This window comes from Rhinolophus sinicus, linkage group LG05 (genome assembly GCF_036562045.2).
Source record: "Rhinolophus sinicus isolate RSC01 linkage group LG05, ASM3656204v1, whole genome shotgun sequence".
NCBI lineage: Eukaryota > Metazoa > Chordata > Mammalia > Chiroptera > Rhinolophidae > Rhinolophus > Rhinolophus sinicus.
In genome coordinates, this window is record NC_133755.1 from 148,721,045 (window position 1) to 148,747,393 (window position 26,349).

The 26,349-nt window shown below is 37.6% G+C and overlaps 1 protein-coding gene and 1 long non-coding RNA gene across 2 annotated transcripts in view; one reads left to right on the forward strand and one right to left on the reverse strand.

The window, feature by feature from the left end:
- LOC109452190 (uncharacterized) overlaps positions 1 to 5,747 on the reverse strand; it is a 39,957-nt gene extending 34,210 nt beyond the window's left edge. The window contains exon 1 of the long non-coding RNA XR_002138107.2: positions 5,614 to 5,747. This is a non-coding gene — a long non-coding RNA (uncharacterized LOC109452190). The remainder of the gene's footprint in view (positions 1 to 5,613) is intronic.
- Positions 5,748 to 5,821: 74 nt separating this feature from the next.
- On the forward strand, positions 5,822 to 23,832 carry SMPDL3A (sphingomyelin phosphodiesterase acid like 3A). Its single transcript, XM_019740960.2, has 8 exons — positions 5,822 to 6,055; positions 11,332 to 11,545; positions 12,406 to 12,550; positions 16,792 to 16,888; positions 17,625 to 17,794; positions 18,266 to 18,446; positions 19,949 to 20,073; positions 21,768 to 23,832. The coding sequence occupies exons 1-8, from the start codon at positions 5,944 to 5,946 to the stop codon at positions 22,083 to 22,085; spliced, it is 1,362 nt and encodes a 453-aa protein (XP_019596519.1). The 5' UTR covers positions 5,822 to 5,943; the 3' UTR covers positions 22,086 to 23,832.
- Positions 23,833 to 26,349: the final 2,517 nt, after the last annotated feature.

Sequence of the window (26,349 nt, forward strand, 5' to 3'; positions counted from 1 at the left end):
GCAAATGTTACCTGTATTTTACCGATAAAGAAATTGAAGATTAGATTTACATATCCAAGTTCTCATGACTAGTAAATAATACCAAGAATTGGAAACCTTGAAATTTTCCTCCTTATTTCCTCTCAATAATTAATATTTCAGCTAACTTCTTTTCTGAAGCAAAAATATAAGATTTTATATTCCCTGATCATGCCTTAGGAAGTCTTTTCTCTGTTAGCCTTTGTGGGTAGGAGGTGGGGAAAGGGTAAATATTTTTCAGTACAAATATCCAATGTTAATTTTTAATTAACCCAGTGATTCCAGCAAGTTTCTGTAAGTTAATTCAAGGTACAATTTACTTGTAAGTATGAGAAAACTTCCTTTAACTTATACAATTTACTACAATGATACTATTACCTGACTATTTTATTATTTTAATTACTATAATAAAAAGTAGAAAAATCTAAAGTGCAGCTATAGGATTTAACATCTGAATGTACAATGTCAAGATTTAAGATTATCTGGTTAAGGTTACCATTCCTAAAACTACAGTCTACTTTTGTCTTTAAAAGCTATGACCCAGCAATTCCACTTCTGAATATTTATCTGAGGAAATCCAAAACACTAATTCGAAAAGATATACGCATATTCATCCTTATGTTCACTGCAGCATTATTTACAATAGGCAAGATATGGAGGCAACAAAAGTGTCCATCAGTAGATGATTGGATAAAGAAGATGTGGTATACATATATACAATGGAACATTATTTGGCCACAAAAAAAGAATGAAATCTTACCATTTACAACAACATGGATGGACCTAGAGGGTATTATACTAAGTGAAATAAGTCAGACAGAGAATGACAAATATCAACTATATACGGAATTTTGAAAAAAATAAAATGAACAAACCAAACAAAACAGACTGATAGCTAAGAGAACTGCTGGTTGCCAGATGGGAGGAGGTTGGGGAATAGATAGAAAAGGGATTAAGAAGGGATTAAGAAGTAAAAATTGGCAGTTACAAAATAGTCTCGGGAATATAAAGTACAGTATAGAGAATATAGTCAATAATATTATAATAACAATGTATGGTACCAGGTGGACACTAGGCTTATGGGGGGAATTACTTCATAAGTTATATAAATATCTAACCACTATGCTGTATACCTGAAACTAATATAATATTGAATGTCAACTGTAATTGAAAAAATAAATAAAAGTGTGAAGCAGAACTCTGAGAGGGCATATGCTCCAATTACTCTGACAGCCCACATCTCTGTTTCTCCTGAAGGACTGCTTTCTGTTGGTGATTTCAGCCTATGCTCTGGTAGAAGCATAGATTCTGGCCTGTCTATTGTTACAAGGCTAAGATACAAGGGCAAGGATGGGGATTCAGCTTCAGGTCATTATCATTAGGCTAAATAATATCCTTCTGGCATTTATTTCCACAATAACTGTCTTATAGAGTGAAGAATAGAAAAGTTTCTGGGTGGCCTAAATAGGAGACACAGTTATACTGGGCTAAAAGATCAAGAGTTGCAGTGATGGACCAAATGCATTTTGTTCTAGGATGATAATTAACAGATATTTTTGCTTAAATGTTTACAGGGCTGTTGCAAACCATTTTTCTTCAAGCCATATTCTGTCTCACATAATAACCTGTCAATGTACTAATTTTTCCCCACCTCCCCCTTTTTAGCATAGTTAACAAAAAAGGAAAAATTAGCAAGCCCAAAGGCAATTTGACCATTAGGCCCTGGAAAAACATTTCTGAAACTCCCAGATCCCAAATATGGAAACTAGGCTAAAGACTATCTTGTGAAATCCAGTCACGGAACCTTGACAATGAGTAAGCAGCAGCTCTTCCCTCTCACAGGAGTTGTCTCTCACTTATATATACTATACCCTCACAACACCTAGAACATGGAGACCTACAAATACTAAGGGTTGAGGTATACACCCAGAGATGTTGAAGCATTGTGCTTTTTAGAGAGTGGATATAAAGGACAGCCAAAGAAAACAGGGAGTAGAAAGGAGAATGGTATTTCTACCCATTAACTTCAATATGTTGTCCTTTTAAGATTTCAAGTATTTCTTTTTTTTTCTTAATTTTTTTTAAATTAAAATTTATTGGGGGTGACAATGGTCAACAAAACTACATAGGTTTCAAGTGTACAATTCTATAATACATCATCTATATATTACATTATGTGTTCACCCCCCAGAGTCAGTTCTCCTTCCATTGCCATATATTTAGCCCCCTTTACCCTCGTCTACCATCCCTCCCCCCTTTCCCTCTGGTAACCACAGATTTCAAGTATTTCTTTTGTTCTAAAATGTGTATGCCATATTTTATGCTTACTTAAGAATTATTTCATAACCAATTTACTTCCTGGCTTATTGGAAAATGAAAATAAAGTGAATATTGTTATCTTGTTACGGATACCAGGACCGGAAAGAACCCAAGCGGCACTCAGAGAGTTAGGAGAGTCAGCTTTATTACAACGGTGGGTTCAGTGGGATCCTTCCCAAAGACTGAGCCCCTAGCAAGGTTTTGAGCAGGTTTTTATGGGTTGGGGACTTCCTTGAATTGGGGAAGGGGTAGGTGTTGTCTAGTGATTGGCTCAGGGTGTGGTTTGGAGGGGGCTATGCGGAAGTGGGCTGGGGCTTAGGCTGGGGACTTCTCTCTCCGCTTGGGCCACCATTTTAGGTCAGTTCCACATGGCAGGGAACCATTTTAGGTCAGTTTCTCCATCAATCTTTTACAATTAAAATAAATCCTTTTCCCATCTTTGAAAATGTTTGGAATAGAACCACTAAGTTATTTTGCTGTCCTTAAACTTGTTTTCTCTCATCAGTTCATCTTTTTCTTTTTTCCTTTCTCCTGGTCCATTTTCTGCCATACTCTTTTTGTTGTAGACTGAGAAACTCCTAGTGTTACCAGCAAGAGTTCGTTGCCCAATGTGCATAGAAGCCAATAATATTATAGTACTGGTTTTTGAGAAAAGAAAAGGTTTTATCAAGAGGTTGACCAGCAAGGAGACATGAGGCAAGGCTCAAATCTGTCCCCCTGATCCAGGGTTTGGGGAGAGTTTTAAGGGGTTGGGGGAACAGGTTGGTAGGCAGAATATTGGCAGGACAGTTTTCAATGTGAAGGTTTGGGAATTTGACCATTTATGGTAACTTACAGTAAGGGGCTTCAGCTCCAGATCTTTTTGGGCAACAGACCCTTTATTTCTGAAAGGGTTCCAGTGTTCAAGTTCTTGTCATGTCCCAGTCCTTCGGTTCCATGGCGCAGGGGTGGGGTGGGGTAAGACTTTGGTTCAGGGTGGACCTGGAAGTCAAAGTTCTCTCCTCTGTGCATGCTTTGGTTTTGGCATGACTTGGGGTTTTGGTCTGTGATCTTTGAAAAGTAACTCAGTATCTCGTTAGAAACAAGATAGGACCAGTTGGAGCTGGTTCTGCGGTTAGGTCTACAAGGATCATTTTGTACACCACTGGGAGGAACTTTGATTCTCAAAGGCTTTGGAATCATCCTAAAGCTGAGGCAAGACTTGAACTGACCTGGCAGGACATGAAACAGAAAATGAAAGCGCCTTGATTCCCATTTCAAAGCCTGTTTCATGAGACACATTCCCATTTTATTACACAGGATCCAAAATAAGGTTTTCTCTGATGGGAAACAAATATACTTTACAACATCTTTTATGAGGTTTGTTATTTGGGAGGGTATTTTCTTCTCCAAAGGAATTCCATGCCCTACAAATTTAAACTATATTCTTTTTTACCTTAAAGGGGTTAGCATCCTCATAAATGGTATTGGAAGGAACACAGAACCCAAGGCAGTTTGGGAATCTTGGCTCTTTCGTTATACTAAGTATTGTTAAAAAACAAAATTTGACCAAGTAAATTTGAAGACCTAATTACCTTTATTAAGTGCTTTATAAACTGGACAGCATCTCACCTAGCAACTAGAAGTGTGCTCTAAGGGGTTGTACAGAATGGACTGTTCTTATAGGAATATGGGAGGGGCAAGGGAGCTATTAACAAAATTAAGGTTTATTTTTAGAGCAAGACTTCTGGGGTGGGGAAGGGCAAGGGTTTTTCTCCTGCAGATTGCCTCTTTTTTCTATGCGTGGATTAGAGCCCCAAGTGATAGATTATCAGTGCTTGACCAGAAAATTCCTGATTAGTTGATTAAGATTCTGCTTCTGGGAGAGGTTGAATCTGCAATTAGATTAGATAGTTAATCTAGTTTTGGTATCCTGGGCTTTTAGCACGGAGTGACACCATTTTGGGCCCATGGTTTTCTCTTTAGAAGCATCTTCAAAAATTCCATGGAAGAGTAAAATCAACTGGCTTTATTTATGATTTTCATGCATCTCTGGAATATATAAAGCATGGCTCTGTTACAGGAAAAGAGGGTCCTTGGCTTTGAGCAGGAATTCAAGCGTGAGCCAGGAAATAAAGCAAACGTAGTTTATTGATTAAAGATTATTCCATAGGCAGAGCAGTTGTCTCTGTGCAAGAAACAACCCCAGTCCTCTCTGGGGCTGTGGTTTTTTTTATTAGTTAAGCTTTTTAGTACAGGAATACAGGGAGGAATATTCCTATTTGTTTCGGGAAGTGGTGGCTTTTCTGGATAGTGGGGATACACCTCCGTTTTGTCCTTATATGGTCCTCTCTGGAAGTATGATAGCACTTGTACGATGTCATTTAGCAAGGAGATGTATTATAATGACCATATACTGTGGCTGGAGGTTACTTGGAGGTGGCTTTTGTCACCATCTTGGCTTTGGCAAGTTCTGGCTGGTCTCCCTGTCTCATCTTGATTTACAGGTCTCGTGTCTCCAATGGCCATTATTGGTTTTGTAGCAGGCCCTACCAGGTGGTTAATGGTTTTCTTGGAGGCCCTGACTCCACCCTACCTATCTCAGTTCTGAGATAGTGTTCTAACTCAGTTGTTAAAAACAAACACACTGTTAAAGAGAAAACTACAGGCCACAAATGGCGTCACTTGTGCTAAATAGCTCATGATACCAAACCTAGATTTGATACCTGACCCATTGAGCTTCGATCTCTCCTAAAAATATGCTCTTAATCAATCAGTCTGGAATTTTCTGGTAAACACCAATGAGGTAATCAGTCTTTTGGGCCCTCTCCAAACCTATCCCTGTAGAATGAAGAGGCAATCTGCATGATAGAAACCCTTCCCCTTCTCCCTCCCACCCCAGACTTGCTGTCCTTTCTTTTCTTTTGTTAGTAGATCTCTTGCCCCACCCTTATTACTATAAAAACCTTCTATTTTGTACACCCTGTCCAGGGCCCTTTAATAAAGTAAATTTGATTGTCAAGTTTATTTGGTTAAATTTTGTTTTTCAACAAACAAAACTCCAAAACCTAGTGTATTCAAGCAGTAGCTGTGGAACAGCACTACCACTTTAGCAACACCCTGAGGGCTTGTAAAAACACAAATTAATGGGCTCCACCCCTTGAGTTTCTAGTGCAATTGGCCTGGCCTGGAGCCTGGAAATTTTCCTTTCTACCTAGAATTCCTAGGTAGGACTGATGCAGCCAGTTCAGGGACCACACTTTGAGATCCACCGTGTGATCCAAAATTTCTGCCTACCTCCTCCAAACCAGGATACTCCAAGGTTCTCTGCACCTCTTCCGAGGAGAAGCCCCGTAGGATTCGGGCCACGAGGCATTTAGGCCGGGATCTAGCGCAAACACATTCCTTTCGAGGCCAATCACTGAGGCTAAGAAGTAAAAGGGCAAGAAATCATTAGGCAGCTGCTGGTCAAGCTAACCGAGTTGCTGCAGGCTCTGCCCTCGCACGTGACCGCTGGGCGTCTACACCTTCATCTGTCTTCTGCCTCCTCCCCACCCCCAGAGCCTGACGGTCCGAGTGGAGCCGCAGGACCGCCCCAGTCTCCCAGGCTTGTGGCCGTGACCCGCGATGGCGCTGCTGAACGCGATCTTTTGCTGCCTGTTGACCATCTGGCACTGCCAACCCGGTCTGGGACTGCCTCTGGCGCCCGCGGGCTTTCAGAGTCCGGCTCCGGCGGTGGGTGAGTCGTCCGCAGCCCTTTCCCTCTCCGGAGCGGCCGGAGAGCGCCGGGGCGGAAGCGCGGGCTCAGTCAGAAGCGCGCGGGGCCGCGGAGCGCCCTGACCCGGACTCCAGCGAACTGGGCCCCAGATGCGCTGGGCGCCAACACCGGCTGCTGGGCGCGGGAGGGCGAGAGCCACGGAGGGACCAGAGCGCCAAGTCGACTCGCGGGGAGGCAGAGGCTTGACTGGGAGAAGTACCCGCTCCAGTGGGGGTGCTCCTAGCGGGTGCGGCAGCTGGATTCCACCTCCCGTGCAGTGGTTTACACTTTGTGACTCCGGATGTTTTGCTCTCAGGGGGAGGGAAGGAAAAGCTGCGTGCTAACAGGAAAAAATAATTTGGGAGCTGGATGTCCCGCCCTTCCAGCGGCCCTGAATCTGCCCAGAGCCGAGAGGGAGCTACAAACTTTCTGCCTCACCTGAGGGGTGTAAATTTCAGTGGGACTCAGTATCTTCTGTCCCGCTCACCGAGTTTGGTGGCCTTTTCTTTCCACTCCCTCATGCAGAGTACGGTCACAGCTTCGGTGCTGCCCACCCCTAGTCTACGTTAGAAATCATGGGGCCTTCATTTCACTTTACCTGGACGCGGGGATCCCCGCGAGCGAGGCCAATTTTATTCATTCCTAACACTTTACACAGTGCCTGTGACAGTGATGGGTCTCAAAGTGCGGTCTGGGACCGGCAGCAGCAGCACCACTTAAACTTGTTTAAAATGCAGGTTTTCAACCCCAACCCGAACCTACCGAATCCGAAACTACGAAAATTGGGGCCCGACAATTTGTTTAACAAACGCTCCAGGAAATTCTGATAGAGGCTAGAGTTTGAGAACCCCTGTTCCAGAATAGATAAATGTTGGATGAGGGATTTTTGAGCCTTCCGTTTCAAAGATCAAGGTACCCACACCTTCCAGACTCCCTTTAAAAAAAATAGTTGCTCTGTTATTTGGGGGGGGGGGGGGGGGGCTTAGGTGAAATTCTGTCCCGTGCTTTCCGCACAGCTGTCTCTGAAACTCAGTGCAGTGTTTAGTCCCAAACCTCTCTCCTCTTTTGCTCTTGCCTCTCAAGCACTTTGGAAATGCTCTGTGGAAAATGCCCTCTCTGTCTGAAAGCCAAGTCCTCATGACTCAGCTGTCAGGCGGTTGAGAGCAAGAACTATAAATCTGGTTTCCCAACTGTCATTCACAGCAAGAAATTGTTTCAAAATATACTTATGTATGCTGGTTCCTGCTTTTATTAAAGCTGGAGCTATGTTTAATTATGTGGCTGTTTAGGATTTCGAGATAAAATGTCTCAGGTTGCGTGAGACCAACCAATCGCAAATTCACCTTTTGCTTTTAAGACTCTGATTGGTGAAGGCTCTAGTGACAAGGTGCTGGGGTCTAGTGACTCTCCAGTTCACACTTTTGTGTTTTGGTAGAGAAGCAACAAGTTGAGTCACCTAGGGAAGAGGGAGAAGGGTGACCAGGGTTCAAAGAGCTGCTAAGGGTTGACTTAGCAGTTTCACACCGGATGTATTATTTTACATGTGTTTTCCACTTGATGTGACCTTCCCCTTTCCTCCCCTCCCATCCCAAAATGCTTGGATTTCCTTACAACACTCGCCATGACTGGCTTCTTCTCACTTGATATTTGTGTGTGTGTGTGTGTGTGTGTGTGTGTGTGTGTGTAAATTACCAGTTCAGTTTTCTGTCCTGTCAAGTCCTGGTGGTCAGAGGACAACAACCCAGAGGAGCTTCCCCTGAGTGTGTTTAGCCACGATTCTTTAGATTTAGTAGGTTAGGACCTGCTGGACTATTTGGTAGGACCTGACATAAACAAATAAAAACACATATTTTAAACAGCCATATGTCCAAACATCTAAATTATGGTTTACTAGGTCCTTGAGAATAAATTAAAACTTTCTAAGATAAGTTGTAAGTTTTTCTTTTTTTTTTGTGGTATAATTATGAGCATTTATCTAGCTATGTTGACAACACATAGACATATACAAACATTTGTGGGCATCTTTTAAAGATTATCTGGAGAACACGATAGTAAGTGTGGTGTAGTGGAAAGAACTTTGGATTGTGAACCAGAGAGTCTGGATGGGAGTGTGGGCTCTGCCACAGGCCAGATCTGTGGTCTTGGAAACAGACACATACACACACACACACACACACACACACACACACACAGCATTTTGTATACGATTTTATTACAGGTGGAAGGCGAGGCCTCCAGAGGTTCATTACTCATAAATTCCAGGTTAAGAACCTATCAGAGCTCCGTTCTTGGCGTCTATTTAAAGACACCCTTCAGTGCATCTAAGTAATCACCTACCCCTCACTTATCTGTCTGGCAATGCGGTGTTGTGGAAAGAGCATTGGACTGCCAGTCTGGAGAGACTGGTTCCAGTTTAGCTTTCATTGCTGAGTCACCGTGTGATCTTGAGGAAATCCTGAAATCTGTCTATGTCTAATTATAGAATGTTTGTTGAGCGCCTACTATAGGTCAGGCATATTCTAGATGCTGGGGATATATAAATCTAGATACTAAATTATATCAGAGGGATGTGTCCTTAATGTGTTTCCAGTTTTGGTTTACAAAAATTTAATGTATTTATAATCTCATGTCCCTTAATCAGCACAGTATATCATGTAGGTGCTGTCATTATCTATTTTACATGAGGTGAGTGAGACAGAAGGACATTTGAAAGTGAGCACACGCAGGCATGCAGCGTGTGCAGTGGTTAAGAACAATGCGGTCTCTGGAGTCAGATTTCCTGAATCCCTGTCTTGGCTCTGTTGCCTATGACATATTTAATCTCTGTGTGCTGCAGTTCCTTACTTGCAAAATGGAAATAATGATGAGTTAATATATGTAAAGCATTAAAAAAAAAGTACTAAACTTACAGTAAGTACTTGATAAATTTAAACTATTCTTTGGAAATGAGAAAGTTCAATCTTAAATGCAAACTTGGAGTTACAAAATAATAACGGTACAATTAACATTGAACTTACTAGATGCCAGGCACCCTCTAAGAGATTTACTTCTATTAAGTCATTTAACCCTCAGGTAGTAGGCAGTAATAGCTTCCCCATTTTATAGATGAAACAAGCCAAGATCATACAGCTAGATTAGTAAGTGGAGCTTGGGTTCAAAGTCAGGTAGTCTGACTCTTGTCCCTACTCTGATCCATAACACTATACTGTTCTGTGTTCACCTTAAATGTTACTACACCTTAACATTTCACAAATAATAAAATACATGGAAGGACAATTCTGATCTATTTGCTAACTCCACTTTGCTTGTTGGATAAAGTATGTCTAAACTGGAAATAAAAGTAGGCATATTTTCTGCATTATAGCATAAAATAAATCACTTTTGGCTAATGTTTTCAAATGGAGACTGCATATCAAGTAATTGACCATAAAGACTATTTTACCTCTACTTTCTTCTGGATCTTTCGTTTACCATTTCTTAACTGTGAACTTAAATGTGTTATAAAATTATAACGATGTTGTGAAGAAACAACTTACCTTTTCTATCTTAACAAATTAACTGTTTTCAATTTTTTTTACTTTATTATTCCAGCCTTGGGTTTTATTCTAGTGTTTGCTTACATGCACACTCAGCATTTTTCATCTTTGTGTAGATAGCAGTTTGCATTCTACTTCTTTGCTCCATGCTTCTGGTGTAGTTATGTGGTGCTTCTGTCACTTCTGATGTATTTCTGATGTAAATTACAGAGTGAACTCAAAATTCAAAGTGTGAAAAAGTCTCAATATTAAAACAATGTATTAATTTCATGTGAAAGGCAACAAAATCATTAAAGATATATGTAAATTAGGTACAAGCAAACTTGAGAGTCTTTCCAAATGGGGTTCAGATTTTGACTCTGCTATTTATTGGCTGTGTATACACGAGTAAATTTCCTAATTGATCCAGTATTAGTTTCTCAACATGGAGAACAATGATTTCTATTTCAGAGAGTAGTTTTGAGAATGAAGTGACACAATATATTTAAATTGCTTGTCACAATGTCTGACACATAGTAAATACCTAATAAAAAGAGACACTACTGTGATTATTAGTACTAGTTTTTCTTTCAACAAAATAATCTTTCTCAAGATGATTTACAAGCAAGATGCTATCAAACGGGTCTGGGCTTCTCCCTGAAAACCTAATGGAAGTCTCCTCTTTAACAAATACTTCTCTTAAAATTATTAACATTTTATATAAATGTATGATAGAAGATATTCCTCTAAAAACTTTTAAGAACTTCTGGAATTCAATTTTTGGCTTAAAGCTAATATTAAAGTTTTATAGTCTTTCCCCATTAATGTTAAGCGGGAAGGTTTTGCAAGAATTTAGGAGATTTACAATTGGTAACCACAAAATTGCCATGGGGATATGAAAGTTAATTTGGGGAATATAATCAGTAATGTTGTAAAGATTTTGTAGGGTATCTGAAGGACACTTGTCTTATTAGGGAGACCACTTCATGGACAGTGTAGATGCCTGATAACTGCTCTATACACCTGAAGCTGAAGCTGAATAATAATGAATGTCAACTATAATTATATATATTATAGACACATATATATTCACAGTAAGTGGAGTACAGCATAAGGAATAGAGACAGTGGAAATGTAATGGCTGTATGCGATGTCAGAGGGGTAGTAGATTGGGGGTGGGGGGTTATTACTTTGTGAGGGGTATAAATGATAAATGTCTATTACATTGTTGTGTACACCTGAAACTAATAAAAAAAATAGAATTTAGGAGACTTAGTATTTAGTTCCTGGTTCTGCAATCTATTTACTGTGTCACCCTAACAAACCACATGATATTTCTATATCAGTTTTTCGACACGAGGCATGTAAATAAATTATAAAACTTTACATTTTGGAATGAAACAGACATGCTGTTAAGACACAATATGATATTATTGACCTCCTAGAAGGATGTCTCTGTATATTTCATTATGCAGTTTGTGTTTGTTATATAGTCTTGTTATCCCTGACCTCCTCAGTTCTGACACATGTAAGTAGTAAATTCTAGTACATTCTTCCTACTGTCCTTAGAATCTTCATCTCACAGGAAAAGATTATATTTAACTTCAGGGCATATGAGCACTTAAGTTACTAAGACTTTGCTCCATAACAGGGAGGAGAAACTGTGTCTAGACTTACTGTAAAGATTTGTATGGGAATTCCAAAAAAAAGTAGATTTAGCACCATTTCTTTTCTAATCAACAGGACAGTTTTGGCACGTGACTGACTTACACTTAGACCCTACTTACCACATCACAGATGACCATGCAAAAGTGTGTGCTTCATCCAAAGGCATAAATGCCTCTGATCCTGGACCTTTTGGGGATGTTATGTGTGATTCTCCATATCACCTTATTTTGTCAGCATTTGATTTTATTAAAAATTCAGAACAAGAAGCATCTTTCATGATATGGACAGGGTAAGTGATTATATAAAGACCATCAGTTATTCAATATTTACCTGTAGTGTCCTAAGCTTCATTAGAAAGCTGAATTCCATAAGCTTAATTATGTTTTAAGAATTATTTGGGTTTAAAAAATACTAGGTGAAATTAATCAACATTGTTAGAGATAAGAAAAATTTTGTCTTTTTTTAGAATACAAGAAAGATGTCGATGTTAATGAACATGAATCCATAAATAGCACACTTGTATCAGTATCTTGAAGTATTTATTAATGTGATAAATGTCTTGGTTAAATAATTGAAGACAGATGGCAACAATGGGAGTTAGCCTGTGATAGCAATTTCGTATCATCTGGTGGTATAATTGATTAATTAATTCTATCCATCACTGTAGAGTGAAGAGGCGTATATTTCCTGTGATAATGACCATGGCACTATTTTAATTAATTTATACATTGTAACTTTGTATTATCTTTATAATAGATATTATTATTAATTATTATTCCCATTTTACAGATGAGGAAATGAAGGCACTGAGCCCCTAAGTAACCTGCCCAAATGCACATAGCTAGTAAGTGGCAAACTGGGATTTGAATCCAGGCATTTGGGCTCTGGAATCTGTACTTTTAATTACTAAAATTTTTTACCTTTCATAAATCTTCAGTCAGGCAGTGAAATTGGCTGATATTTCTAGTTTACCTTTTGTAATTTCATTTTTTTTTTTGGTAGGATTCTTTGTAGGAGAAAAGTAAATGAAGAGTAGTTTATCAACTCTTAATTATCTGTTGTTTTTTTCGGCGGAGCAAGGATTCATACATAAATCTAGTGCTTTTTATAGAAACTGATTTTGTTCTCTATGATTCTTCTCCTTTTCAGGGATAGCCCACCTCATGTTCCAGTGAGTGAACTCTCAACAGACAGAGTCATAAGTGTGATTGCTAATATGACAACCACCATCCAGAGTCTCTTTCCAAATCTCCAGGTTTTCCCTGCGCTGGGTAATCATGACTATTGGCCACAGGTAAATTTGACCTCAACTTCCAGAAGTGCTTAAAGGATTTTACCCATCAGTAGTGTCAAAATTATGACAATAACTAGCTGATGGTAGGGTGTGGGAGTGGGGCTTATCGAGGCAGTGTGCTCTTAATGCCAACCATCAAGGATGGCAACATGAGTGTTTTTTTTTTGGGGGGGGGATTTTAGAGTGACTCTTAGTAATTGATAAAATGTTATGTCCATAGTGAGTTTTCAGAAGCACATTACTTAGTTTGTGAACTATTAATTTTTGTTTTCTTTTATAATCTTCCTTAATTTCTTGTTTTTGAATAATTTTGTCATTCATTTGTATTTCCATGATAAGGTTAGCAAGGAAGGTTAACGCTGACAAATGCTTACATTTTGCAGAATTTCAGTGAGACATAGAAAGCTCTCCACACTCTAACCTAAATCTAAGCTAGTCTGTGATTAAAAACTTTAAAAACATAGCAAGCTATTGTAAGAACCAAAGAGGGAGGTCCATGTTCAAGTCCAGCTTATCTATTTAAGGTATGAATCAAGGCAGACACTGTTCAGAATATGTAATGCCTATTTAGCCTGAGCTTCAACTTATCAGAGCAGTCATTTGTTAAGTAACCTGTGCATAACAGCTGGATACCAACCCTGGTTATATGGTCTTGTTATAGTAGTGTAGAATCTTAGATTTGTACAAATTCAAGAGATCTCAGAGATTGTTCTTTACTCCAGGGCTTTGCAAACTATGGTCTGTGTTCCAAATTTGGCCTGCCACTTGTTTTTATAAATAAAGTTTTATTGGGACACAGCCATGGCTATTCTTTCTGTATTGCCTGTGGCTTTTGCAACGGTAGAGCAGAATAGTTGCGACAGAGACCATATCATTCGTAAGCCTAAACTAATTATTATTTGGCCTTTTATAGAAAAAGTTTGCTGAGCTTCGTTTAGATCTACTCTTTATTTTATAGATGAGAAAACCGAGGCCTAGAAAGGATAAGTTGCTTGTTCAAGTGCTCACAATCACTTAGAGCAGAGCCCATATCCTGGATCTTTTGTATTCAGTTAGACACACATCTTTCACACATCCTTGTTCTTGCCAGACTAACATAATCAGTATCTCCAGAACATGATATTTACTTTCAAGACTCTCTTTGTCTACATTTTTCTTTTTGCTTAGAGTATGTTTTCCATCTTATATCAAAAGGATACTTCATGAGGGTCTTGAATATATTAGTTCATCTAACCTGAATACAGTGATTTTGAAAAGTTGTGCTCTAGGATGAGCTTAAGTTTCAAGTGACTTCTTGGCACTGGCCTCTAGTCTTGAGATGAACAATATTTGTCTTGGTGAGTTGGCCTCTGAACCAGTGGTTGACTTTTGTTACTGTTGAGATGTTAGACCACACAATATGGAGGTTTGGGGATGAAAAATGTCCAGGAGCCAGAGGTTACACACATTGTTTTTATATGCTTTAGGTGACAGGCAGACTGGTATAATAGAAACATGGAGTTTAGAGTCACATTCACCAGAATGTAAATTCCTGTCCTGCCCTGTTTCTAATAGCATGACCAACTTGGATACTTCACTTAATGTCCCTAATCCATAGGACACTCACATATAAATAGGATCAATAATACCTGCCTTGCAACATTTTTGTGAGAATTGGTGACACTAGATAAAAAGAGCATAGCTTTCTACCTGGCATATAATAAACCCTCAATGAGTGGAGTGGTGGTTTATAGCATTAAGTTGTGACATGCGATACATTTTTCTTAACTCCTTTGAGGATTTGTTTCATTTTACTTTTATCTTCGTCTTCTTTTTATGAAGTCACATCTTATAATATTTCAAAGATATAGATACCATCCAACTTCTAAACTATACCTATTATATGTACAGCTATGGTAATTGGGCAGCCTGTATACCTTAAATAGTTGTGTTTTTTTTCTCTTTCTTGATTATGGCTTTGTATCTGAAAAATCTTTCTATTATTCTACTGCCATTATTTTACCCCACATGTTACATTTCAGGAATGTCAAATGTAACATGAAAGCCCCACAACAAATTTTACTAGAGACTGATATCTGAGATTGGATTCTGCTGGATGTTAATAACAAATTTGACAAGTGTTATTTCCATTAAAACCCCGTCAGCATCTGTATAAACATAGCTACATAAACATGCATATACATATGTATGTCCCTACCCATTCCATTAGAAGTTAATCCTCGTGTGGGCAGCCCAGGGATTCCTTCCAGTTACCCTCCTAGAAAACAGTCTGGGCCAGGGTCCTCATTTACTCTTACACTGGTAAGGCCGGTACCATGAAACTTCTGGGGGGGTCACCTCCCATCACACTGTGGAGTTTAGTTCTCAACAGTGGTCATGTCACAGCCAAAAAGGAGTGATGCTAACATGGTGCAATAGATAATTGGATGTAAGAGTAATGGTGCAAGGACCTGGGATTTAGATCCAGCTCTGAGATTGACCGTTGTCCCTGGATAAATCACCTAACTAACTTGGTGTTGATATTTCTCATATTTAAAATAGAAAAGTCTAGAGTAATTTTTATATGATTTTAAGATTCTTCATGCCATTCCAGTATCTTGGCATCCATTCCGAAGTAAACAAATGGCTAAGACTTTAGGTTTTTTGATGATGATGATGACCAATTTTTAATCAGAATCTAGATTGGCCTAAAACTTTGTGTAATGTTCAGACAGATGACTCTGATCTCTGACACAAACTGAAAATATACTTTGGATAATTAGTTATAGTTAAACAAGTCATTTGGTTACTACCCACCCTGAATGTATTTACTTTCATCATGTATTAGGAATATAGATTAGGAACTAACGTGACTAGGGTATCGTCTTGAAAAAAACTCAGCATTTTAATTAATGCTGACAGGAAAACTCCTTTAAGAAATAGGTCTCTGTCACTAATGTAGAGAAGAAAATGTGGAAAGTGAAGAAAATGGCTTCAGTTTTTTAATTTAAGTTTCTAAAACAAAAAATAGTAATTACCCAATTTTACAAATGATTTCTGGGTTTTTAGTCAGTATCTATTTCCTTAAAGTTTTGTTTTTTTCTTCTCTACAGCTTATGTCACCATAAAGATATTTTATTGTAATATGATATAGTAGGGTGATAAAAGATACTTTATAAAAGTAAAATTAATGTTGTATACATCTAGTATAATATTAAAAAAAACACATTTTTGATATAATTTAGGCTGACATAAGAGAGTTCTTCAAATCAAAAGCTTGTAAATCTTGTAAATCTTTATTCAAGAAGTTAAGAGCTTTATACTGGTGTTAACATTTCAGAGGACTTGGTTTAATCTTAAAACCATGGAATTTTCTCCATTCCTTCTGCGTGCTACACTAGGACCTGCCTGATCAGGCCCAAACCTGTCTTCAGTGTCTCTTGAATAGCATATGCTCACATCCATTCTATACCCTGGCCACAGTAAAATGCGTTCTCTTCTCTGTATATGGAACTGTGTTTGCATCAGCCATTGTTTTTGCTTTGATGCCTTTTAAAAAGAATATGGTTAGTGTACAATGTTATATTAGTTTCAGGTATATAACATAGTGATTCGACACTTATATACTTAACAAAGGGCTCACCATGACAAGTCTAGTAACCATCTGGCATGTATAAAGTTATTACGATATTATTGACTATATTCCCTATGCTATTCTTTACATCCCTGTGACTTATTGATTTTATAACCGGAAACTTGTTCCTCTTGTTCCTCTTTACCTTTTTTGACATCTTTCCCATCTCCTTCCCCGCTGGCAACCATCAGTTTGTTCTCTATGCCTATGAGTCTGTTTCTGTTTTGTTTTGATTTTTAAATTTCACATGTAAGTGAAATCATAAAGTATTTGTCCTTCTCTGTCTGATGACTTTTTTTTGTCAACATTAATGAATCACTCTTCAAGGCTTGGTTCAAATGCTCTCTTCTTTCTCCCCTCTGACTCTCTGGACCAGACTTGATTGTTTCTACACTCTCAGAACCTCTGCAGTAGCACCTAGCACATTACATTGTCTTATAGGTGGTTGTTTATATTTTGTCCCTATTTCCCCAACTAAGTTATAAATTCCTTGAACATTAAGTCTATCTGGTATCCCACCTGGTATTTCCAGATGCCTAACATAGCAGTGAGCACTCAAGTAATGTTTAAATTAATTAATCCACATATCTTTAGAGTTTCAATGGTGAATGATGTTGTTTGTGGCCAGGATCAACTGCCTACATTCACCAGCAAGGTGTACAGTACAGTAGCAAACCTCTGGAAACCATGGTTAGATGAAGAAGCTATTCGTACTTTAAGGAAAGGTGAGTGCAAGATTTACTCATCCCCATTGTGTCTGCATTTTTTTTTCCATGTTGTTTAGACTTAGATCTTTAATGTTTGGTTGCGTGTACCAATTCTGGAGACCGTAAGTCTTGTTTGAAAGCTGAGGAGAGGCGTGGATGGTGAGTGGGCCCAGGACAAAGAAAGCAAGGCCGAGATCTCAGTGGCTAACATTGACAGTAGATTCTTGGGTGTTCTGTTACCACTGGTTCACTGATGTGAATGGGGCTATGCCTTCAAGCCTCATCCCCACAAAGATGTAACAGCTCTCGTTTGTCCGCCATTTCTTCAGTCGTCTCTGGCAAGTTCCATGTGTGTTCCCATTCTTTGGATTTTGTATTTCACAATTATTCTCATCTTAGCTCCCTGATCATACAAAAGTAGGAGTTGATATATTAATCTTTCTTTTACAAAATTCAATACATCATGGCCTAGTGCCAATATATTTAATTATCTTTTCATCTGAATATTGGATACAACTATTGTTACTTCTACATGTGGAAGTGCCAGCATTGGACCTAACACATGGTAGTTTTGCAATAAATGTCTGTTAAAAGGGATTCTTATCTAATGACAGCCGATGTATGTACAAACCAAAGTATGAAAAATAGATATAACCATCCTGACTGCCTTATAAACCTTAATTAAGAATTTGCTTTCACAGTGACTGCATATCTGTGTGTTTTTCTGGAATGTGTTTTAAATTTGTTTTTATAGGTGGCTTTTATTCACAGAAAGTTTCAAATAATCTGAACCTTAGGATCATCAGTCTAAACACAAACTTGTACTACGGCCCCGATGTCGTCACCCTGAATAAGACTGACCCAGCAAATCAGTTTGAATGGCTAGAAAGTACACTGAATGTCTCTCAGCAAAATAAGGAGAAGGTAGGTTTCATAGTTCAAAATCATCAGGGGATAAAAGGAGGGCTAAATGTGTATATTTGTTAAACTTGAGGGAGGTCAGCTATTAATAAAAGTTAAAATTTGAAGATGTTTTCACATGAAACACCTTATGATTCATGTCTGTCATTGTTTGTTTTATTTTGTTTTGTTTTTAATGTTTTGGGAATTGAGTGACATCAACTGATATAAAAAGTGGCTAATATAAAGAAAATTATGACCAATGTCACAGTTACCTTATATTATAAACAGTGTAGTTTAAATGAGACCAGTGCAAATATCGTGAAATTAATAGTTTCCTGATTTCATCTTCTTTTGGTAATAAATAGGAGAGAGAGTATATTTGCTTTCTAAGTTTTAATTAATATACTTTTAATCTTGGGTATCTAAATGGCATTTAGCGATGACAAGTGTGCAAAAAGATTTCATCAGTCCTCCTTATGTTTCTTTCTCCAGGTGTACATCATAGCTCATATTCCAGTGGGGTATCTGCCCTATTCAATGAGCACGACAGCCATGAGAGAATACTATAATGAAAAATTGATAGATATTTTTAGAAAATACAGCAATGTCATTGCAGGACAATTTTATGGACACACTCACAGAGACAGCATTATGGTTCTTTCAGATAAAAAAGGTAATACGATGTCTTGTTTGTATTTCCTCAATTCAAGGTGCTAAAGCAAAGCCGAGGATCTCCAGTAATTTTTGCTGATTTAGTAAATTAAATATTTCCTACAGTTGACCTGCCAACACCAGCGTTTATTTAATCACCTTCCATTATCGTATGGTGAGTGGCCGTATCATAGTCCTACAGTTGGGTTTCTTCCTGTTGGCTCCACAGGGCTGCTGTCCTTTGATTGGTGTCAACACAAAAGCTTTTGAAACCCTCAGATCACTCAAATTTGCTTTTAGATCCTCAAGTTTAGAGAAATATTACTGTTTGATATTTACCCGCTAGACTCGTTTCTTTTAATATGACTTGTTTTACTTCTGTGAATTTAAAGAGCAAAGTGCGATTTATTTTACCATTGGTTTAAAATAAAACATGTTAAGCTCTTTCAAGTGCTTAGTGACATTGTCATCTTCTCAGCCTTAAAAGAAAAAAAAAATAGATTAAACTCTAGCATAAAACGAAATAGGGATTGTCTATGTTTAAAAATTTTGTCTGCATGAGGGCAGAAAACTGAGAGTTAACAAAATGAGAGTTCTGATTTTATAGTAGTCAGCCAAGAGAAAAAAACAACATGTATTTTTTTTCAGTAATTGGGGAACAGTTTTGAAATGCTTTACCTCTTTCATTTAGAATGAGTGGGCTGGTAAAAATGACCATTTTCCAGCATTTGATATCTTTTTTACTCAGAAAGCGATTTAGTTCTATGATAGTATAAAATATGGTGACACATTAATAAAATTCTTATTATGTAATTATTGGAATATTGTCTCAGGTAGAGATACACAACAAATTAGTTTTGTATTTTATGTGTGAGTGTACTTATAAAACCTGAATTTTTTTAATTAATTTTTTCAAATATATAAAAGCAGAGAGAATGATAAAACAAACCCCCATGTACCATCACTTATATTTAACATCTGTCAAGACTTTGCCAGATTACTGACTCTGAGTGGTAAACACGCAATGTGATATATAGATGATATATTACAGAATTGTACACCTAAAATCTATGTAACTTATACTAACAATTGTCACCCCAATAAACTTTAATTACAAAAAAAAAAGACTTTGCCACATTTACTTTACCTCTCCATTTTTTAGTCTTATTTTTTTCTGAAGTATTTGAAAGTGAATCTCAAACAACAGATCTCTGTCAGCTCTACATGCTTCTGTATGTATTGCTAAAATATATAGGTAACTTGAATAATCATAATACCATTAACTTACCCAAACAAAATCAGCAATAATTCTTTGGTATAATCTAATACCAGTCCATAGTGAAAATTCCCCTATTTTCTTAAAAGTGTCTTTTTACTGTTGTCTCAAGTCAGGATCCATCAAGGATCATACATCATTTGGCTGTTAGGTCTGTTTATCTCTTAAATCTGAAACTTGTTCATAATTTTAATGTTGTTAAACTCAAATTCTAAAAGATTATGTTTACGTACACATGTTTTGTCCAGGAAATCCGATAAATTCTTTGTTTGTGGCTCCTGCTGTTACCCCAGTGAAGAATGCTTTACAAAAACAGACCAACAATCCTGGTGTCAGACTATTTCAGTATGATCCTCGTGATTATACATTATTGGTAAGTGGGCACCATTTTAGAATTGACCCCTTACTTGTGCATGTCTTTGTAGTTTTCCTTATTTTAATTGAATCTTTTCAGTGCAGCTATGTGAGTTGTATTTTATGTTAAAAATCTAATGTCTTTCTTCTTTTTTATGTTTTGAATGTCAGTACTTTCTAAGTATGAGTTTACGATGTCAGCCTTTGGGAGGGTGTTTCTCTAAATCTCTTCTAAAGACTTCACATTTGTTTAGAGGAAGGTTTCATTGGGTAGCGCCTTATCTGCCGACTAGTATGCAGGTTGAAACTTTTCACTAAGCCATATTTGTTATTAATTACTCTTCTTTAGAACATAGCTGTGAAGAAGAGTGTAGGTTCTGAACCCATACGCTCTCATGAGCTGTATTACCTAACTTCTCTGTCCCAGTCTATTCTGTAAAACAGGCATTAAAGTACTACTGACTTCACCAAGTTGCTGTGAGAATTATATGAACAAATATATGCAAAGCACTTAGAAAAATGCTTGGCTCATAGTAAGTGCTCAATAAATATTGGCAAAACATTTTGTGAAAAAATAAGTTGAGCTGAACATTTATCTTTGTGACAAAAGTTCTCTGGAGCTTCTATATAACTCTATGCTTTAGATCAATTTAACATCAAAGGCTGGGCATTTAGTTTCTGGGTTGTGTCCCTTTTGACAAGTATAATTTGAAAATAATTTCTCAGTTAAAGTCTCTATTAATCTAACTAGATTTTTTTCCTAGATAAATTTTAACAGAAGGTATCTCTGTTATTCCCTAGAATATGTTCTTACAAAGGAGGTAGGTCTAGGAAAAATATTTAATCCATAAATATTAGATTAAATAAGGTAATAAAGTAATTAATAGATAAACTAGTCCAAAGGAATTCTTTTACAACTATTAGTTGTCTATTTTTGGATCTGAATCTCAGATACAAACATACACACACACATACACACACACACACATGCACACACATCTATATGTACATGTATGTATGTGTGTATACATGTACCAACATAGAATGATGTCCCTCATAGAGCACCAAATAATTTTTAAAAGTGCAAAACAGTTTGTATAGTATGACTTCATTGTTTTTTAAAAAAGCCAAAAAGATAGTAAATGGGTATATATAGTCTAAATATTTATATTTGTTTTGTACATAAAGGCAGGACCAACACACGTACACTGGGGTGCTGCTAAATGTTTAACAACCTGTTCACTGAAGGAAAAAAGCTCTTTGATTTGTAGTGTTTGCCAATTTCCATGATGTAAATACTCCCATCATGACCAATTTCAAGCTGCCAATGTAATATCAACCAACTCATAAGATTCCTGAAAATTTGACAATAGGCTCTTGTGTGTTGGTACAAGACGCCTCCAGCATGCACTGATGTGTACAAAACTATTGGCAGTGGCTACTTCTGAAGTATGTGAATTGAAGGCTTTGTATTTTGTATGTCTCTCTATAGTTTAGATTATTTTCTATTATATTCTTTCATTATTTTTAAAATAAAAACAAATGTAGATCTTCTATCAGGATTTTTTTGCTTAAAACCAATTCTCACTTTTTTTTAACTGCTACAACTTTAAATTAAGAATGTCACATAAATCCTGATAAGAACTCTTCTTACTGTGCAGTACTTTATATGCCAAAATGTGAACCAGGTTTTGTTACTGTTTTAAACCATAGGATATGTTGCAGTATTATTTGAACCTGACAGATGCTAATCTAAAGGGAGTAGCCAACTGGAAGCCGGAATATATCCTGACCCAGACCTACGACATTGAAGATTTGCAGCCAAAAAGTTTGCATGGATTAGCTAAACAGTTTGCAATCCCAGACAGTAAGAAATTTATAAAATACTATAATTACTTCTTTGTGAGTTATGATAGCAGTGTAATTTGCAATGCAAAATGTAAGGCCTTTCAGGTTTGTGCAATAATGAGTCTTGATCATGATTCCTATGTAGATTGCCTCAAACAATATTATGTAAGGCACAATCTATAGTATTTCACAACTTGTGTTCATAGACAATGTAACATTGCTCTCTTTCTGAGATCAGTTTCCGGGAATTGTAAATCTTTATGAGTTTCTGAGTGGGCAAACAGAATTCCTTTCTTTCTTATGATGCCCAAATGTAAACATTTTTAATGTCATACATTTTTATGACATTGAATATATTTAAACTGCCCATTACTTGAATGATGTTCAGGTGTAAATTTTCTGTCTTCCAGTTTATATAATTATATATCTAATTTATACTCTTGTTGACCTTGTCTTTTTTATAATAAAGCAAATGATTCTTCCTATTATGATGGATTATTCTTAATAAGGTAATTTTCAGTCTTTTAATTGACTCTTGTTAAAACTTCATGTGTACACTGAGGTTGAAGCTGTTTATCTCTCACATGTAAACTGAGGTTAATGCTATTTACATGCATCATTTCCTCTTGGGAAAACACCAAGGTCTCATTAGGGCTTTAAGTCGATGAAACATCATGGGACATGTGTTGCTTCACTCTTTACTCTGTGAGTGAACAGGAGTGCTCTTTAGTACTGCTAACTTTTAAGGAAGAGAATGTCACAAGTTGTACTTATTGTAACTGCAGTGTTAGTGCAAAGCCTAGGTCCTAGTCCAGTGCCTGACACTTGGTAAATAATTGTCGAAATTAATTGAAAGGTGTGACTATTTCTCTAAGAAGTATACTAGGATGCGGTGGTGGCATTTTCTTTGTCACAATATTCTGAGAGAGGATAAAAATGAGCTTTCATTTCATGGAGTTGTTTTCAGAGTTCTCCCATGGTTGTTTGCTTCTCAACAGCTTTTCGCAAGCTGTTGTTTGCTTCCAGGCTATGTGGGAGAATTGAAGTAGAAGAGAAGAGAAGGAGGCTGAGAGATTTAGGGAAAGAGATGGTTGTACACCCCAGCACATTGGTTTTCTGGAGAAGACCTACAATCAGCAGCCTTAGGTTAATCAGTAAGGAGTGTGGAACTCATTATCCTTCTGACTCGTTTGGCTTCATGTAAAGAACGACTTGCAGACAGGAGAGCTCATCATAATGCAACCAAATTACCTTGATTTCCAGAGGGCTGAGAACATGAATATTACAAAATAGCAATATTATAGCTAAGAAACTATTAATATTCATTAGATAAACATTTGTTTTATTTAAGAAATAGTTAATTAGTGTGTTTTAGATGTGAGAATACTGAAACAAAGCAAAAATTCATTCTTATAAAATCATCACATCATTTAGAAATCATCCTACATTCAAGTATATTTAAAGTTGATACTATCAGATCACTACATCATGTATTTATGTATTTTTATACTTCACGGACAAAAATGTTAAGAAAGCAGTTTTGTACAATATAAAGAAATTTGTTGAAAACCAAAGATGGCGTGAGCTGACTTAGACAATGATTCCCAGCACTGGAATTAAACAAGCTTGAGTTTGTAGGATTATTGTGGATTAAATTCTGGCATCTTCTGGGAATTTGGGGCAGTGAACATAGATGGTCCTTCTCACATTATCTACAATTTAAAATTTTTAATGCTACCTTTTTGTATTCAATTTACCTTTACCTTAAAATAGAACTAAACAATCTTAAAGTGTGAGTAACATTTAGATACATTGTCAGTAGTTAAATGAACTTTCAATTCTCTAATCAGAGCATGTTATGATTATTTATTATGGTTTATTTCAGATTATGTTCAATTATATAATAAATGTTATTATGTCCACAGTAAAACTTGTCTTTTTAAAAATGTTTTTATTAAAATATAGCTAACATACAATATTATATTAGTTTCAGGTGTACACAATAATTATTCAACATTTCATATCAAAAGAAGTGATCACCATGATAAGTCCAACAACCATCTGACACCATACCATGCTATCACAATATTACTGACTATATTCCCTATGCTGTACATTACATCCCCATGACCTATTTGTTTTATATCTGGAAATTTGGACTTCTTATTCCCTTTCCCTCCCCCCTTTTTGAAATTTATCAATTACAGTGGACATTCAATATTATTTTATATTAATTTCAGGTGTACAGCATAGTGGTTAGATATTTGTATAATTTATGAAGTGATCCCAATGACTAGCCTAGTACCCACCTGGCACTATACACAATTATTACCATACCATTGACTATATTCCCTATGGGCTTTGCTTTACGCCCCTATGACTATTTTGTAACTACCAATTTGTACTTTTTAATCCCTTCAACCTTATGCATGATGCCCCTCATCCCCAACAAATCTAGTTCCCTCTGACCCCATATGTAGTTAATACAATATTATTGACTATATCTCTTATGCTATATCCTCCATCCCCATAACTACTTTGTAACAACCAATTTGTACTTCTTAATCCCTATACCCTCAAACCCTCTCCCGTCTGGCAGCTATCAAAATGTTTTCTGTATCTATGAGTTTGTTTCTCTTTTGTTTGTTAATTTTGTTCTTTATAATAGGTTCCACATATAAGTGAAATCACATTGCATCTGTCTTTCACTGTCTGACATACTCCACTCAGCACAATACCCTCCAGGTGCATCCATGCTGCCTCAGAGGTCAAGAACCCATTCCCTTCCATGGCTAAGCAATATTCCATTTTATACATGTATTATCTCCTCTTTATCCATTCATCCATCGAGAGACACCCTTCCTGATACTGACCGGGTACTACCTGGTAGGAGCTTCAAAGTGATCCACACTTTCTTGCTGCCTGTGTAAACCTGAAGGTGTGTGGGAGAGGCCACGATGCAAACTGAGGACAGCTGCCACCAGTACCGGGGCTGTGGTAACTCCGCAAAAAGCCAGGACACCTGGAGGCCTGCTGCCACCTGTGGGCTCCCTTAAGGTTCAGCCACTGATAAAGCTTCGTGTGGTGAATGAGTTGGGTGAGGCATGGGCTTAGGGAGTCACTAGAGTGGGAAGAGTTGTGGTCACTTGGTTAATGTAGACAGGTTTGGTGCCAGTACTGAGCCTGGAGCAACTCAGCAAAAGTCTCAGAGCACACCAAGGCCAGTCATCGCCTGCTCAGGGCCTGTGTACTCTGATAGTTTTTCAAGAAAGAGTGCAATTAGAGAGGGTCTGGCTGCTCCTGGAGAAAGTGCCTCTGCTGGTGTGCAAGTTGGGTGAGGTGGGGTCCCAGCTGAGTCAACAGGGTGGAGCAGCAGAGCTCACCAGACCAATCAGATTCAGATTTGGCCTATGGGGGCGGGCTCAACATAGGAAAGATGGCACCCACCTGCCGGCTACACGGGAGGAGGACCTTACTGGGAAAATGCCAACTGTCCTCCAGCCCTTCAACTGTCCTGAAGCATACACTGCAGTCTGCTGCCCCACATGTCTCCGAGGCTCCCCGAGTCACGGTCTCTGCTGGAGCCCAAGGTGAGTGCCTGCGAGCAAGTGAGTCTGTGTGCAGGCCCTTTAAGAAGACATCTGGGTTTCCCACATCTTTCAGTCCCACCCAAATGGTCGGTATCCCCACTGTTTTTCACAGCCAGATGTTGTGGTGGTTCCTTTTCCCAGCACCATTAGTCTGGGTTGGGGAGCCTGGTGTGGTGGGCTGGGGTCCCTGGCTTCTCCCAGGGGAACCTCCATGGCTGAGATATCTCTCCTGATTCTCAACTGCCACAGGGAGGTTTGGGGCCTGTTCCACATCTCTGCCCCTCCTACCAGTCTCAACGTGGCTTCTTTATATATTTAGTTACAGGACTTCTGTTCAGCGGGACTTCAGATGATTTTTCCAGGTTGATTGTTCTATAATATAGTTGTAATTTTAATGTGTTCACAGAAGGATGCAGGCACAGTGTTTATCTACTCTGCCATTTTGGATCTTCTAAAACTTGATTTGCCTTTTTATTGATAGTGTTTTTGCAAATTCTCAAAATGTATCTTGTTTAGACTTTATAAATTGCTATTTTGAAACAAGTTTTTAAATTTTATTTTTGTTTATATTTTTATTAATTTCAGGTGTTCAAAACAACATAGTGATTAGACATTTATACACATCATAAAGTGATAACCTTAATAAGTCTATTACCCATCTGACACTATATATAGTTATTACAATATTATTGACTATATTCTTTATGCTGTACTTTTATCCTGTGAATATTTGTTTTAATCATAGTTGCCATTCAATTTATTTTTTACTTTTAAAATTAGTTTGAAACCAATTTTGATTCAATATTTAGCCACACACTGATAGGGAAAAAGGGGAGTAAATGTGAGGGAAATGGGAG